The 16,832-nt window shown below is 30.8% G+C and overlaps 1 protein-coding gene across 2 annotated transcripts in view; it reads left to right on the top strand.

The window, feature by feature from the left end:
• LOC143196101 (uncharacterized) overlaps positions 1-16,015 on the top strand; it is a 96,783-nt gene extending 80,768 nt beyond the window's left edge. The window contains exons 1-5 of one of the 2 annotated variants that reach the window (XM_076403705.1): positions 5,594-5,725; positions 12,486-12,580; positions 13,602-13,745; positions 13,819-13,968; positions 14,042-16,015. In XM_076403705.1, coding sequence (XP_076259820.1) covers positions 5,715-5,725; positions 12,486-12,580; positions 13,602-13,745; positions 13,819-13,968; positions 14,042-14,460 — 819 coding nt within the window. In that variant the 5' untranslated portion in view covers positions 5,594-5,714 and the 3' untranslated portion in view covers positions 14,461-16,015. Of the gene's footprint in view, positions 1-5,593; positions 5,726-12,485; positions 12,581-13,601; positions 13,746-13,818; positions 13,969-14,041 lie in introns of those variants that run through there. The other variant, XM_076403704.1, reaches the window with a different exon arrangement.
• The last annotated feature ends 817 nt before the right edge of the window (positions 16,016-16,832 follow it).

Here is a 16,832-nt window from a genome sequence, read left to right as displayed (position 1 = left end):
TGAAAAAAATGGTTAAAAAGGATTTTCGCGTGTTGATAAAAGATTGTTTTTTGAAGGGAAAAAATACAGTGCAAAATGGCATCAAGCCAAGTTTCCTGACACTGCCCCAGGAAAACCAACCATCAAGGATTAATATGCTAACTTTTACGTGGTGAAATGAGCACTGAAGACGGTAAACGCAGTGAACTCTCAAAAGAGTTTGTTGCCGACGAAAACATTAAAAAAATTAACAAAATGATTTCGAATGACCGTAAATTGATACTGAATGAAATAGCAGATATTCTACAGATATCAACTGAATGTGTACATCATATCATTCACGAATATTTGTGTATGAGAGAGCTTTGTGCAAAATGGGTGCGGCGTGAGCTCAGTTTTGACCAAAAACAACGACGAGTTGATGATTCGGAGCAGTGTTTGAAAATGATCAAGCGTAATTAACCCGAGTTTTTGCGTCGATATGGGACAATGGATGAAACATGGCTCCATCATTTCACTCCGAAGTCCAATGGACTGTTATCCGAGTGGACTGCATAAGCTGAACCCACTCCAAAGAGTGGGAAAACGCAACAGTCGGCTAGTAAGTTTATGGCTTCTGGATTTTGGGATGCGCATGAAACCATTTTCATTGACTAGCTTGAAAAAGGAAGTACCATCATCGGCGACTATTACATAGTGTTACTGGACCGTTCGAAGGACGAAATCGCCGAAAAATGGACACATTTGAAGGGAAAGAAAGTGCTGCTTCACCAAGACAATGCACCGTTTCATAAGTCAGTGATAAAGATGGCAAAAATCTCTCCATCTACCGTATTCCCCAGATCTGTCCCCCCGCGACTATTTCCTGTTCTCAGATAACAAAAGAATGCTCGCTGGGAAAAAACTTTCCTTGAATAAAGAGATGATCGCCGAAACTGAGGCCTATTTTGAAGCAAAGGACAAATTGTATTACAAAAATGGTATCGAAAAGTTGGAGGGCCGCTATAATCAGTGTATCAGGCTTGAAGGGAATTATGTTGAATAAAAAAAAACTAATTTTGCCAAAAAAATGTTTTTTACTATGGTAGGCTGGGGACTTTTCAATTGACCTGTTACCTGACAAAATTAGTACATTATATATAAAATAAAACCAATATTTGTGAATGAAGAAAGTAAATAATGAACCTGTAATAAAACCACTATAACTGTTAAGCAAATTTGGTAGGACTGTTTCTGCTTCACAATTCATTTTTAATTTATTCATTAAACTGCAGTGGTTTCCAGTCCTTTTATTTATCTTTTCTAAATACAAATAACATGTGCATTAAAGTGTGCTTCTAAACTATTTCAAAATTAGAAGCTTCTTCAATATGGAGTACCATATGGAGTTTTTTTTTCGAATTTGTTTGTTAGTTATTGAATGAAAATTTACCATTGTTCTTTATTATGTTAAAATAAATTATATTTATTACTACTTTTTTTGTGGTTTTAGTTTATTGATGACTTAATATAAACTGATATCATTATTTAAATTGATGCACCGTTATTTCAAGAGCTTCCTTATGGAATTTTGATTAATCCACCACTGTATAGTATAATGATAATACCCTTTGTTAACAGTTGTTACGATATTCGCTAAATTCTTTTGCAAACCCTCAACCTATTTCAAATGAAAGCTTATGAAAGCGACCATTAAAATTTCAACCAGTAACTACATAAATTCTTAATCAGTGACATCATGACCATAATAATGCGGTATATTTTATTTAAATAAATCAATTTTCGCACTGTAAAAATATCAGCTAAAATGTGTTAAAGAACTATCATTTAAATGTAAACACGACATTTATATTATTTACAACAGATGGTGTTTTTGTGCGTTAAATCGCATCGGATACATTGGTACTAAGTTCATGCTGAAGCCTCACTTTTCAGTATGTGTAACTTCGTCGAAATGTGAAGAAATATTTTTTCAGGGCGATAAAAATGTCCGTACTTGTACCCATTATCACATTCTAGGGAACATTTACCTTTTTATTAAAATTTAAAGAAAAGCGTTGGCTGACAATTATCGAATGCTGTGTGCATGCAACCATGCTCCATCGACCTGTTGCTCCATGCTCATTCCAGTATGCTTTTTAAAATAGTTTTTCTAGACCGAAGTTAACGAGCCTTCTGGACAGTCGAAAAATTTTGAAGACGAAGAACCATCAATAGAGATCGCTACCGATGACAGTTGATGCGTTTCAAACGATAAACAAACAATAAACATTGCCTAAAAGTGGCCGGATTAGAAAGATACAACAGCTCTATTCTTCAGTATAATACTACTTAGCACATGTCGCAAAATCGATGAAAACATAATTGGAAACATTAAAATGAGAAGTGCTGCCCCTCACGAAGTATTCTCCAGACTTTGCTCCTTATGATAAACTCCTTAAGATACTTGTTTTGACAAATGAGTCGCGCACCTATTTCAGCGACGCTTCACTTCTAATGAAGATATAAAAAAAATGAAACGACTCTTGAATATCCTCAAAAGATATGTTCTTTAGATATGGAATCTGTAAATTGCCTGAAATAAGGGAAGAAATAACGACGATCGGTGGACAATACTTTGAATAAAATTCATCGTACCGATTTTTGACGATAACTTACCGAATTAACAGAATTCTTTATAAATAATGTATGTACCTGTATTGAAACAAATACTTTTCTGTAGTAAAATATATAAATAAAGGATTTCTAATAAATTTGGTGAAAACAATCAATGTCAAACTAGAATACTTCTTATAATATAAAAGTTGGGTTTAGTTGCTTTGAAAATAAACAAAAGAAATATAATTTTCTACAGTCATAAGTAAGTTAATTTATGTCAAACAAGAACTATTGTTAAAATCCACAGATAGCTTACTAAACGGATAAAGAAGGTGAAAAAATATATAAAATATTTGCGTCAAGATTGAACCAAAGAATATCTGTAATAGAACTCCTTTAACAGGGTCTAAGGTTAGTTATAGAAGAGACAATAAAAAAGAGTAACGGCTTTGTACAGAAACTACAAAAATATTTTTATAAGAAGCAGGAAGATTCTGAATATGTCAAAAACCCCATTAATATTATTCTGCTGGCCTTATTTCAGACTATATTAAACCAAAAAATTGTATACATTTACATTGTCTCCAAGAGCATTATTTTTTGTCAATACGCAAATCATATATCAACAAAGGTAGGGCAACAGGCTACAGAGGGCAATGTACTGCTGTACTGAAACTCTGTTCAAATTCTTGTTATAAACATTGGTTATTTGCAGTATAATTTACGATTTATGGTTTTCACAATTATTTGTGGATCAGCAACAAAATAGAAGAACTTATCACAAAACAGATATGATGTTAGTCATGTTTTTTTTATGAAATAACCTACTTAATTAACTTAATATGAACAAATTATAATATATGAATATATTATATAAACAAAACTACATATATAGTACAGAGTATAAATAAAATGCTTAATTATATAACGAGAGAAGATTTATATAAACTAAAAATTTTAATTACAAGATTTATAATTTAAAATTTACCTACTAAATTATTCTTACATTTAAAATTATCATAGAGAGAAAAACTTAATACCATTACACCAGTGTGGTTTTATTAACAAGCATTCAACAATTAGCCAGGCCTACAGAATAACATATGTTATTGAAAAAGCCTACGGAAGTAAAAAAGTATGCTCAGCTTTATTCTTAGATGTAGCTTAAGCCTTCAATAAGGTTTGCATGAAGGCCTTGTTCATAAACTACGAAAATGTTACCAAAGCAATACACCGAACTATTAAAATCGTATATTACAACCAGAATATTTGGAGTCAAACAAGAATAAGCTTACTCAACAATAAAAGAAGCTAAAGCAGGTGTATCTACTCTACACTTGTGATATACCACAAATGAAGAATATTAAGATAGCTACATTTGCTGATAATACTGCGATTATAGCTGTCGGAGACAATAGTGAAGAAGCCTCACGAAAATTACAACAAGCAAGTGACAATATACATAATTGGACACAAGCTTGGAAAATAAAAATTAACTAAAGTAAATCTATGCATGTGCAGTTCACCTACAATCAGACCGTACAAGCACATATAACATTAAATAATACTATCATTCCATATAGTAACAAAGCTAAATATCTTGGAATGAATCTAGATGCAAAACGCCGCTGGAAGGAACATATAAAGAAGAAAATAAAAGAACTGGAATTGAAATATAGCGAAATGTACTGGCTAATTGGAAGAACATCACAATTATCAGTACATGATAAATTGCTATTATATAAGCAGATACTGAAACCTATATGTACATACGGAGTTCAATTATAAGTATATTCTGCAAAGAGTAACTTAAAATACAAATTTTTCAGAACAAAGTCGTGAGAGGTATTATGGGCTCACCCAAATACTATAGGACTGATTACCTACATCGAGACCTTCAGATATCTATAGTAGGTCAAGAAATCAAGATAATTGCAAGGGGGCATGAGGAAAGACTCAATTCCCATGAGAATATTGAATTATTGCAGGTTTTGGACACCATCAGAATAGGGCACAGACTCAAAAGTATCAAACCATCTGATCTTGTGTTATGTTGTGTAGTGAGGTTCATAATACGTTCATAATAAAAAATACAGCAGTGACATGTATAAACATTATTTCACCAGAAACTGAGGTAGGGCCGATGGGTCCTCATAGTTGTATATCTAGATTTAAGTTATCATAAGGACAAATTGTATGTTGGTAGGAAATGACTAGTAACAATGTAATAATTAAGTAATAAAAAAACTAAAATTATGAATAGAGAATATTGAGACTGAAATCTTAATTCTAGTGGTCAAACGAATGACGCAATCATTTCAATATATTTTAAAGCAACTCTAGAATGGTAAACCCCATAGCCACTCCCGGTAGTGTTACAGAGAAGATTTCTGTTCATATAGATTTCATTCCCACCCTGGATAATATTACACTATTAAAACTACTTGAATTGACATATCTTACGCATTTCAAAGTGAAACTTGTAGTATTTTCAATAATTATCGTCCTTTTTTAACACTACTGCACTACTTGTATATTCCACCAAAAAAGTATCGAGAGTTTATAAATTAATATAAACAGACCCACTGATCGAATCTATTTAATATTTCATTAAAATATGAATATTGTAGTTAATTAATATGCTAAACATGAACTAAATATATCGACTAATGCCATTACAACAGTAAATAATGCAAAGTATCCAAGGATAGTCGAAATATTCACATACCACTTATTGTACGGTATTCGGTCCATGAAAGCGTCAAAAAATACAAGGCTTGAATTGACTGAACACACAAAGAACAATATAAAACCGCTACAAAATTATGTAAATTTATCTGATCACTATATAAAACTATCAAACAATAATAAATGCATGCCATACCACACGGTGTAGTCATCATTCTAATAATATAATAACATTCCCATACATAGTAATTATGTTTATATTTATAGACGACAAAAATTACAAAACATGTTAATGACTTCATTATTGCATTATAAAGTCAACCCACATTCCCACGTAAACATTAAAATATCGAAACCTCCACACCGAAAGAGTTATTAAGTTTTGTGCATAACTCGGGATAATATAAGTTTTCGAAAAGTGTCTATTTTGAAATTGCCTCGCAATTGCAATGATTATAAGGTACGTGTTAAGAATTTACCCACTAGGATCGGCAAGTGAATCACATTTTCTTAAACATCGTGTGTTAAAGCCGATGTTAATCAGCCATAATTCGCTACGAATGTGGAAATAACTAATAATTGGAAAATTACGTTATTATTTCATGACTATTATCTGATGGAAATAAAGAGCAGATAAAAGTACTAAACACTTTGTTATTGTTATTTCTCTACTAAGAATACCTTAGTAGAAAAATAATAACACATATAACCAAGTTTTGATTATTTACTGGGTTAATATACTTCTCACCCTACCCTTTTGCCATAAAAATCCACCTTCCTAAATCTTCTCATAAACATTTTTACTATATTTCTCTCTTTTTACTTTCTCTTTCTATATAAATGTGAAAGAAGAATAGAAAGAATGTATTACTGACCTCATGTATAAAGTAAATTATGTAGAAAAGCTCATACGCATAACAAGATCCAGTGAAGCTGCTTATCAATAACCTGTAATAAAATCTTTTTTTATATAAATACGTAATTTTATTTGTTCAATTGACTTTGAATAAGATTGACATAGTTCATATAAAGTCTCATGTTTCTTATGTCTCATGATTCGAATTTTCGGAAGTAGATAACGCTTATCAAAATACATGCATTGTAATAAACACCATAAATTACTTTAATACTTTGTTTTACTGTCTGTAGGAGTCATAATCTCGAACAACAGAATTACACTAAAATTCTGTAGCTTCAATATTCAACATTCTTCTGGCAATACTTTCTTTCTTCAATCCAAAATCTTCCCAAAATTTTTGGATGTTCCCTTCCTTTTTATCTTTTATTTGTTGTTGCTTATCATTTATCAGTTTGTATCTATGTTTTCAAAAAATTCCTCCCTTTCTTTCTTACTCTCTTGTTAACTCAAATTTGCATTCCTCCCCATTAATGACCCGTTTCTTATCTTTCAACCATTATTTTTTTACTTTTTTCTTTCCATTATTTTTATTTTTATTTAAATTTATTATTTAAACTTTTTGTACTCGAAATGACATTTTTTAGCATATTAATTTTATTCTTCGTTATTCTATATGTATTTTCATTATATACACAATGTTGTTTCTTATTGATTCTGTACAATACAAAATAATTTTTCTTAACTTTTTCTCTTAAATTATTGTAACCCTTCCTCTTGTTTATATATCTCCAAATTGTTTCTCCATTTCTATTTCATGCTCTTGTTTAGTCAGCTACGAGCTCACATTATAATTATTATCCGCTCTACTTCCACTACCACTTTGCACCTTTCCAGACCTGATCTCATATATCATATCTAGACTATAATTTTTACTAACAAATGGTATACAATATGAATAATATTGTCAACGAATTAGAACAATCTCTTAAATTAAACTGTGGTATTTCTTATTTTTAAGTGGTTATTGTGAATAACAATGAAAAACAGCGCTATTCTTGTTAATTATCACTAATTTTGCATGATGATGGGTTACTCTCACTAAAATATTCATCATATTGAATGATCACGGTCGGCTATTGTTTGGCTCAACGTTTGATGGGAACCAACCTCAAATATTATGATTAGTTGTAAATTAATATCTAAAGATGAAGCAAAGGAAGTGGTTAAGTAACTGCCATGGGAAGTTCCTCCAACGTTATTATTCAATTAAAAATAATAAATCACCATTGTTAAAAATACAATTTATGAGAATAAATATATACTAGAAAAAATATGAACAATAGCCACTAGATAGAGTTGCTAAATATATTTTTAAAAAAACATAAATGATATAAGTTCTAAGTTATTCGTGGCTTTGCACAGTCAAAGTAGGCCACTGGTTAGATTTTATGAGTACAGAGAATGAATTAATCCAAAACAAAGTCGTAATGTTATACGAAAATAACATATTTTAGATTAATCTTTTGCAAGAGTCATATTGCAAATCGTTATAAGAATTCAATAAATAATAATAATTATCGATGAGGATCAAAGTCAAGAGGTTCATAGGACTATACAGTAGACAGATTAAGGTCTGCTGTCCTCACTGTTATATTTACTATTAAATTGTTACAGTATGTTATTTTGGTAGTCTTATATAAAAACAATCTAACACCTGTCCATCAGTTTGATTATATAAATAAACATTCAATAATTGAACAGGTATATAAAAGCACAAACGTTGTTAGCTTTGAAGTCATTGAAGATAGAAAAACCTTCTCAGCTGTAACCTTAGTTGTAGCTCAAGCTTTTGACAAGATTTGATATGCGAGACTTATCCACAAACTTCAGAATACACACAAGCAACAAAAAGTACAATTTTTTACATATTTTACACATGTAGTATACCATAAATGGAAGACATCACAATGGGTATATTAGCTGATGATGCTGCGAAATTGGTGTTAGAGACAACAGTGAAGAGGCAATCAGATATTAGTCACAGGCGAGTAACAATATAAATAACTGGATCTATAAATGGAAAATAAAAGTTAACCAGAGGAAATTAACAATAACAATGATTAATATTATCATCCCTTATAGCAACAACGCTAAGTTAAGTATCTTGGGATGACCCTCGATAAAAAGCTCCGTTGGAAGAAGTATATTTACAAGAAAACAACTTAATTTGGGATATACAAAATATATTGCAAGAAAGTGTAAAGGAAGTATTGGAAGAAAATTATCCTTGATATAAATATATAAAGTAAAAAATCTCAATTTTTCGTATATAACAAATTATTGTAGTATAAATAAATTCTAAAACCTATGTCGATCTATGAAATCCAGTTATATAAATAAAACTTAATTTTTTTAGAATAAAGTTTTAAAAGGTATCGTAAATGTAATCAAATAGTATGGGAATAATCAACTAATACCTAGACCTTCAGATACCGACTATTACTCAGAAAATCAAGAGAAGCGCAAACACATGAAGAGAGATTCCAATCTCAAGTTCATAACGAAGTATTGCAACTGTTGGATAACAGTTAATTATTACATAAACATTATTACCATAGAGGCCCAATCTACTATGTCTTCTCCTGAATACATACTTTGTTTTTAAGTTATTTTAAAAACAAAAAGTGTAGGTCATTCAAAAATGACTAATAATAGTAATAGTGAATTTATGAAAAAATTGATAGTCTAATAGCTGAAATTTATACTTTTAATTACACATTTTAATTTCTTGACTGACACATTGATTGATAGTTAAAAAATTATGACGAAAAACGATCTAATGAAACACGTTTGTTCCTATATTTATATACAATGATACCTGAGCTATATAGACAATACAAAATAGTAAAAATCATATTGTGATGTATGATGCCCTCAATATTGTTCCATTTGTTTTTTTCTTATAAAGATCTGTAACAATTCACATAACAAACATTTGAATATTCCGAAAAAAAAAAACATAACCATAGTTAACTTATGGTCTAAGGAATAAATTAGCACAAAAAAGACCATTAAACTCCGACTAGACCGAAATCCCAAATTATTATACGAAACAAACCGAAATCCAATCGTCAGGAATCCCTAGTTACGAAAACCAGTTACACTTAGTTAGCTGTGAAATTTTCGGCGCTTTCGTCATTCCGTCATGAAAGTGGCGACGCTCAACTTTTTTCCGTCCTGTCTCGGACGACAGATTTCGGTAGATCGCTTTGATATACAACCTTTTATGCCGATTTGTGACATTAATAGGATCGTAAAAGGTTAGCATGTTCGAGAAAGACAAATAACCGAACGGCAATTAGTTGGTTTTGGGGCAACGCGCAAGTTACTGTTCGATTTCTTCGGTATTTGCGGCTATTTCCTTCGCCTTGAATCCGCTCGTTAGTTAGTCATTTTTGGAATAGAAAAATGGTGTCGTGGTTTGTAATAGTTTCATGATCTGTCGCTCTTTATTGGTTGTTTACTCTTGATATAATACTTTGATCAACAAAATAGTGAAATTTTAAAATATCACTATAGAACTTCCAATAAAACAGTCAATGAATGTCATTAAAATCCATAATGCAACGTTGCCGCATCATATTTAAATTTTTGCTTATTTTGTCTCTGGCATAACAAAATACTACATATAATGCAAAATATAAACAAAACTAACGTTATAAAATATAATTTATTCAAACATTTTAGTACATCTAATGCATATATTATCGACGTACTTTAATGAAACAGCCACAATAGTTTGTAGGTTAGAGTTGCTTTACTATGGCTTGGCTTGGTGGCGTTTTAATCAGAATCATCACAAATTTTACACAGTCAGAAATGTACCAAAAGAACGTTTGCCGGTTTATAACCTCAGATTATTATCATTAATATTTTGAGTAATTTGACGGACATATGGAAGACATATGGACGCTGTTGTACGACCAGTGCCAACACAGATCAAATTTTATACACCGCATGAATTTGTGCTTTTGAATTAGAGTAATGCTAATTAGTAAAATGAAAAGAAAAAAATCCAATGCGAGTTTAAAACGAATTTTACGTTTTTAAAAACTGAATTTGGCAATATATTAGACGTTATTGGCTGTTTTACGACTTAAAAACGACTATAAATAGCTAATTTATTTCATTCATTTCCTAAAAACACTTTGTTTTTAAGTCTTCTAATTTCTTCAAGTGCTTGAATTCAACAATTTCAGTCTCTGTGGAAGAAAATCAGATAGATGTAAACATCGCACACACACACACACACACACACACACAATATATATATATATATATATATATATATATATATATATATATACATATATTTTAATTTATTTTTTTGACACATTGATAACAGTACTAACAGTAGAGTAGCAGTAAAAAAATAAGCAGTGACACTGATTCCAACCCCTCTAGTATTCGGAATATATAAGGCTTGCAAATTAGTTTTAAAGGATCTTTTTCTTGATTGGAAACTTTATTGAAAAATTAGTCCAGTGTATTTTATTAAAAGTATTGTCCTTTGATAGTTGCTATTTTTGCCATCTTTCAGGCAATTTAGAGGTTCCATCACGAGATAGCAATGTATCTTTTGACGCTCTCCACGAATCGACCTGTTTTGCTAACCTCAAAAAAAGTCAAGCGCTGCTCAGACAGGTCACAAGCGAGGCAAATGCATCAATTGTAGTCGATAATGATCTCCATTAAAGATTTCATCGGATGATACCTCCAAATTTCCGTCTACAATTTTTATTGTGTATCCAGAACGCTTTTTATTTTCAGTATCTCAAATTCAGCACTTTTAAAACATCCAAACCAGTATTTAAATAAATTGCTACAAACTTCACACGTAGAACTTTCCGCAAATGCCATTTACTTGGTATAAATTCAGACATCATCTACGTACTGAAAAAAACTTTTGTTCACACTTTCGTTCACGAAATAACACTTACTAAAAGCCGAAGCACGCCACTGAGGCTTCAACATGAAGTTAGTTACAAATGACCCGTGCGATTTAATAAACCCATTTGTAATAAATTATTTTAAAATTAATTTTTATAATCTAATAATTTAAAAATACAGATGCTTAAACAGTAAAATTGTAGCCAAATTTGTTGTTTACTTTTTCGAATACTTAAAAATAGTAAAAATTTAAATTTTCTTATATAAATTTGAGAAAAAGTTGTTTCGGTTTTTCCTAATAGATATTTTTAGTCCGAGGTTCTTAGTACTACTGATTAGGTAATATAGGATGTTTGGTATATCATTAAAGAAAAAATAATATATATATATATATATATATATATATATATATATATATATATATATATTACCTAAGAGACAACTTTTAACTGATATATATATATATATATTATATTTAAGTAAGTGAAAATGTTATGTATGAAAAATATGAAATGTATGTATGAAAAATGAAAATGTATATTTAATTTAAGTAAACAAAATAATCATATGGGCAGAAGTAGGTAGAAAGCTACAAGGAAAAAAGGGAGAAACTGTATGAGATAAAAAGTGGTTTACAGATAAATTACTTATTAAAGATAATGTACGTGTGATAACCAATTTCTCAGTTTTTGGGTCTTTTGGCATGTAATGGAAATAGTTCAGTAATCAAGCGCTTAGCGATTTGAGAGTTTGGCCTCCAATAAGTCTTGCAATTTATTGTCTTTGAACTTTTTGGTCCCTCTACAGCATTATCTGTCATTGACATCATAATCACCTCTTTTACATCGTTAAAACTAAAACCTAAATCTAGGATATGGTCCCCACAAGCAACATTATCGCAAGTTTCTAAAGATTTTCGAAGAGCTTCAGTAGCAGATTTCCTCAAATCAAAAACAACAAAATTAATATTGAAAATGTAATTTTGAACGTCCCTTGATACGTACCTGTCCGATATACACTGAATAACTCTATGATACTAAATAGGTTGTATCTATTAAATTAACATAGTTTTGTGGTTATTTTTAAGGTCGAACGGAAACGACACTAATAATAACACTTCTGTCGCTGGTCAAAATACATGCAACCACCTAATTGAAGACAGACAATGTGGACAATATTTAATTGTTTCAATCACAGACACAGTATAAACGTAAACTTTTACACATCTTATAAAATTCAATGAAGAGACAAAATATTTCAGTACATTCTTTTGATAGCGATTAAAATTAGATATTACCCAATACCAATTAAACTATCCTCTTAATTGATATCTAGATAATCGAACAACATTTTTTCATTTAATTACATATCGTTATGATACGCCTTCAACACTAATTCTGTTGATTTTCAGGTACCCGTCGTTTTCGAGGTCGTTCGACACGTACAGCCATCAGCCTTCGGGTCATTCCAGGCCGTTCTTCTACAGCACCTATCAACAGCAGGAAGGTAAATCTTGATCGTTTGATATTTAGGATGATGGAAAACGAAATCACTTTCCGTGCGCGAGATTATTTGCAGTAAATCTAATTGAAATTTATCGGTTTTGTGCTATTTCTTTCAGTTAAATGGCGTTAAGTCAAAAACCTTGAGAAGATTGATGAGAGAAACTCATTCGAACGACAGAGTAATTTATTAGGCAACACTTTATAGATCGAACAATTTTCTATTAATTGAAATAGTCCTTGTTCGAAGACTTTATATGGTCTTGATTTACTTGGTCGACATATGTAGACCTCATAACTATTTTTGGATTATAAAAATGAATCATTTTTTAAAACGTTAGTCAATTGTTAACTTTAATCTGTTAATAATATGCTTCATTTTGTGCAGTTAATATATTATTATCATTATTGTTCTATGCTTTTGTTGTTTCTAAAAGTTCTGATTCTGAAAAACCTTTTGTTCTGATATATTAAGATCTGTCTCTAAGAGTTATCATCACGTTGTGTGTCATTGAAAGACAGAGCCAACTTCTACTAAGTTATGGCTGGCTATAGTCTATTTTAAGTTGATTTTTTGGATTAACATTAATTAATTGTTTGATATTTTTTCACCTTTTGCTGTTTTCATAGCATACGTGCTTTCCAGCTGCATACATACATGAAAGGTTTAGGACAAAGAAATGTCAGTTTCTATGAGAAACTCACTCCATTAAATGTCAACTGCTGATTCATACGGATCAAAGATTTGATCTTGTTTACTATCCGGTCTTATGCAAATGGTACAAGGCTGTTTTATGGCCGTTATGTAGCTCTTTAGAGTCAAGAGTTTTCGGCCCATATTCCTGATTCCTTGAAATAAATAGTTTCACGTAAACAACAATCACTAAGGTGATCTTACTATCTTCTGTTATATATAAGTTAGTAACATGTAATACAAAAGTAGACTTTTAATTACATCTAAACATATTAATAATAACATTTTTATTAATTTTTTTGCTAATTAATTAACATTTTCGTCAATCCAGGGGCTTACAGCCAAAGAAATGAACCACCTTTCCAACAGAACGTCGCTTATAATCAGGAAGCTAAATTATCCGGCTACAAAGGCTTCAAACCCAAGGAAGAAACCGCTTCAGTACCAAGCAGTGATAAATCTGCTTCAATTTTAGGTGAATATTAGCAATGAGCATTCTTCATATCAATTTAGGACACTAACTGTTTGATATATTTGTTGATGAACAGGAGATGGAAACTTCGGAGTCATCCAAGGGGGTACTTTCTACGCAGAAAAGAGCAACTACGACAGTGAGAGCGATTTCGATGACTTCAGTTCGTACTTCCGTAACGGACATGGCCGTCCCTCATATTTTTATCCAAATAATCCAAAACCAGGCAAGTATAATTGCTATGTTAGATTTAATATATAAAAAATACACCCCGTATATTAAGTTTACATATATTTCAGGCCAACATGCCCAATTCGAAAACTTCAAAGATTTCGCCGATATTAACACTCCCTCAGATCGCCAGTACTCCCAATACGTGGTGGTGTACACGAACAAGAACGGAACGAGAACCAGTACAGTGACCAAACCAGAAACCCCGTCAGAATCAGCTCGCCCATCAGAAAGCAATGAACCCGAATTCAACAAGAACCGACCGAGGAATATTCTCGAAAGTCTGGCTATGTTAGACAGCGTGGACAGCATGAAAAGACTAACAGAACCATCGTACGATCAAGGTGACGTCATTGACATATCGCCAGAGAAGAAAATGTCTAAATCCAAGACGAAACTCAGCAAATTGCTGCCCGAGAAGAAGCACAAAGCCAAATTGCTACAGAAGGAGAAAGACATGGGAGAACCCCTGTTAGCTTTGAGTTGATTTAGTTCACCGAAACCTTGAGGACTGTTATTATAAAAAAAAACTCGTAGCCCAGTAGTGGTGATTCTCCACCAAACATCACTTGTTCCTAACAGCAGATTTCATTGTGAAAGTGTTTGGTGCATGTAGATAACTTTAAATTCATCAGTAATGTCGTCAATACGTTTTTTAAAACATTCATCAAAACTCTAATGGTTTATACGATTTTATTTTGTGCTGACTGATAGTTTAGAACAATAAGTAAATATGGTATGTTAAAATTTAGCTCGTCACAAATCGTAGAGTAAGTACATCAAATCTATATATGATACATAATCAAATTGAAGCAAGTAATAACTAGAATTATTTTATTTAAAACAATACTCCTTGTAATCTCACAAAAAAACTTTTTGGCACTCTTTGTAGCAATATGAACATATAGAACATTATAAATAAATAAAGTGAATAAAATCTGGCAACGACAAACCTAACAGACGAATATTAAGAATATAAATATCTATACCAAAACTATATTTTCACTCCCACTATTTATCTTTCTTTGTGTACTTGAAAAGAAATCTTCTTTCAGCTTTGATGATTTTATTATTTTTCTTTTTTGCTATTTCATACCATCTTTGCAGCCTTAATTTTTAATATTGCCCTCCCTTTTGATCTTATTAATATAAAGAAAACAGCAAAATATAGTACTTCAAAAGTTATTGGCTCTTTTCCGTTTTATTAATCTACTTTTTGTTAATTCCTCAGATTTCTGTATTTTACCTTTTATTTTTTCCTGATATACTTAACTATTTTTTCGACTACTCTATTTATTAAACTATTGTCTCTTTTTGCCATTTCATTTCATCTATTTTGATCTTATTATTTTATCTTATTCTCTCATTTATATTCATTAATATTTTTGTTATTACTAAAATAGCAATCAACAGAAGTACAGTACTCTAGAACTTATTAGCTTTTTGCTTATTATCTTATTAATCTAAATTTTCATTAATTTTTCATTTTTCTGTATTTGTCACTTCATCTTATATCTTTTCCTGATTTTTTAACTATTTGTTCTTATATTGTTACGTAAAATATTGATATATCAATGTTGCACTTTAACGATTTAAATTTAATGAAGGTTTTTATGGGTATTGTGTACCTTATTATTATAGTATATCAATAAATCTTTAAACTGAATTCTATTGTTGCTAAATATAATGTAGTAACATTTTACGTTTGTTGAAATGTCGACAGACTGTTCCCACATCGGCAATACGCTATTGATTTCACTAAAGAAATCATCAAATAATCTAGATAATGACAATGAGACAATTGTGTCAAAGACATCTTTGCTTCAAAGATTATAATGTCACAACCGTGGCCTGATTTCTCGCAATGGACAGCCGCAACTGCATCGAAATATATCGTTATATGCGTTATTGTTTTCTTTGTCGAGACGCTGGAGAACAATACATATAGTTTTCTTATTTAAATTAAATAAGTTTAAGACAATTTTAGTATTACGATTGTAGATTTTAAACGTATATACAAATAAAATATATTTTTATAAAAACTGTTGTATTTTTGTCATAATTTAAAAATATATTTGTGGTGGCACGTAATTATAAGAAAATTTTATGTGTGTGTTCTAGAATTTTTGATAGGAAACAACCCATTTCTCGTTCAATTCTAGTTTATTATTTAAATCGTCTGCTTCAATTGTTACCTAGTGACAGTAGAGCTCATGATTTACAATTTCTGTGCAATTACACCAAAAACTTGACATCATTTTTCTCGTTTATATGCAACCGTTGGTGAAGCTTCTGCGAGCTTCAATTGCACAATAAAAATCTAGATTACTTTTTCCGCAACTTGATATACCGACACACAATGAAAGATAACGGATTTAACAAACTATTAATAAACTTTTGGAAATCTAACCTAGTGGTCCTAACCTTTAAATCAAACGTGTCAAAATAAAACAAAAAACAATCTAGCTTTCAGGTTCACATTTATAGTGGTTTTAGTGAAACACTTTTTGTTATTGAGAAAATATATATAAAATAATTTTGTGGCATTGACTGTTCATGAGAAAAACTATTTTACTCATTTAGTGAAGAGCGATTGTTAACAGACCTCAAGATAATACTACGGAGGAAAAGGTTTGACTCAAACAAAGTGAATGTCCGAGTTGAAACTCTTATTGTTTTGTTAGTAATATTTAAAAACTGTTGAGCGATGTGTTATACTTAAAAATTAGCCAATATTCTCTTTCAGCCAATACTTTTCAGGCCGATTTTCAAACTTAAATTATTTTAACCAAATCCTTTTAAATATTTCTAAAATGCTCCAAAAATTGTTAAAACATTGTTTACCTTATCTAACAAAAT

The sequence above is a fragment of the Rhynchophorus ferrugineus genome, unplaced genomic scaffold (genome assembly GCF_030347505.1).
Source record: "Rhynchophorus ferrugineus isolate W39M unplaced genomic scaffold, kcgeb_rfMv2 rfM4, whole genome shotgun sequence".
Lineage (NCBI taxonomy): Eukaryota > Metazoa > Arthropoda > Insecta > Coleoptera > Curculionidae > Rhynchophorus > Rhynchophorus ferrugineus.
This window is presented reverse-complemented; position numbering and strand designations above follow the sequence as displayed.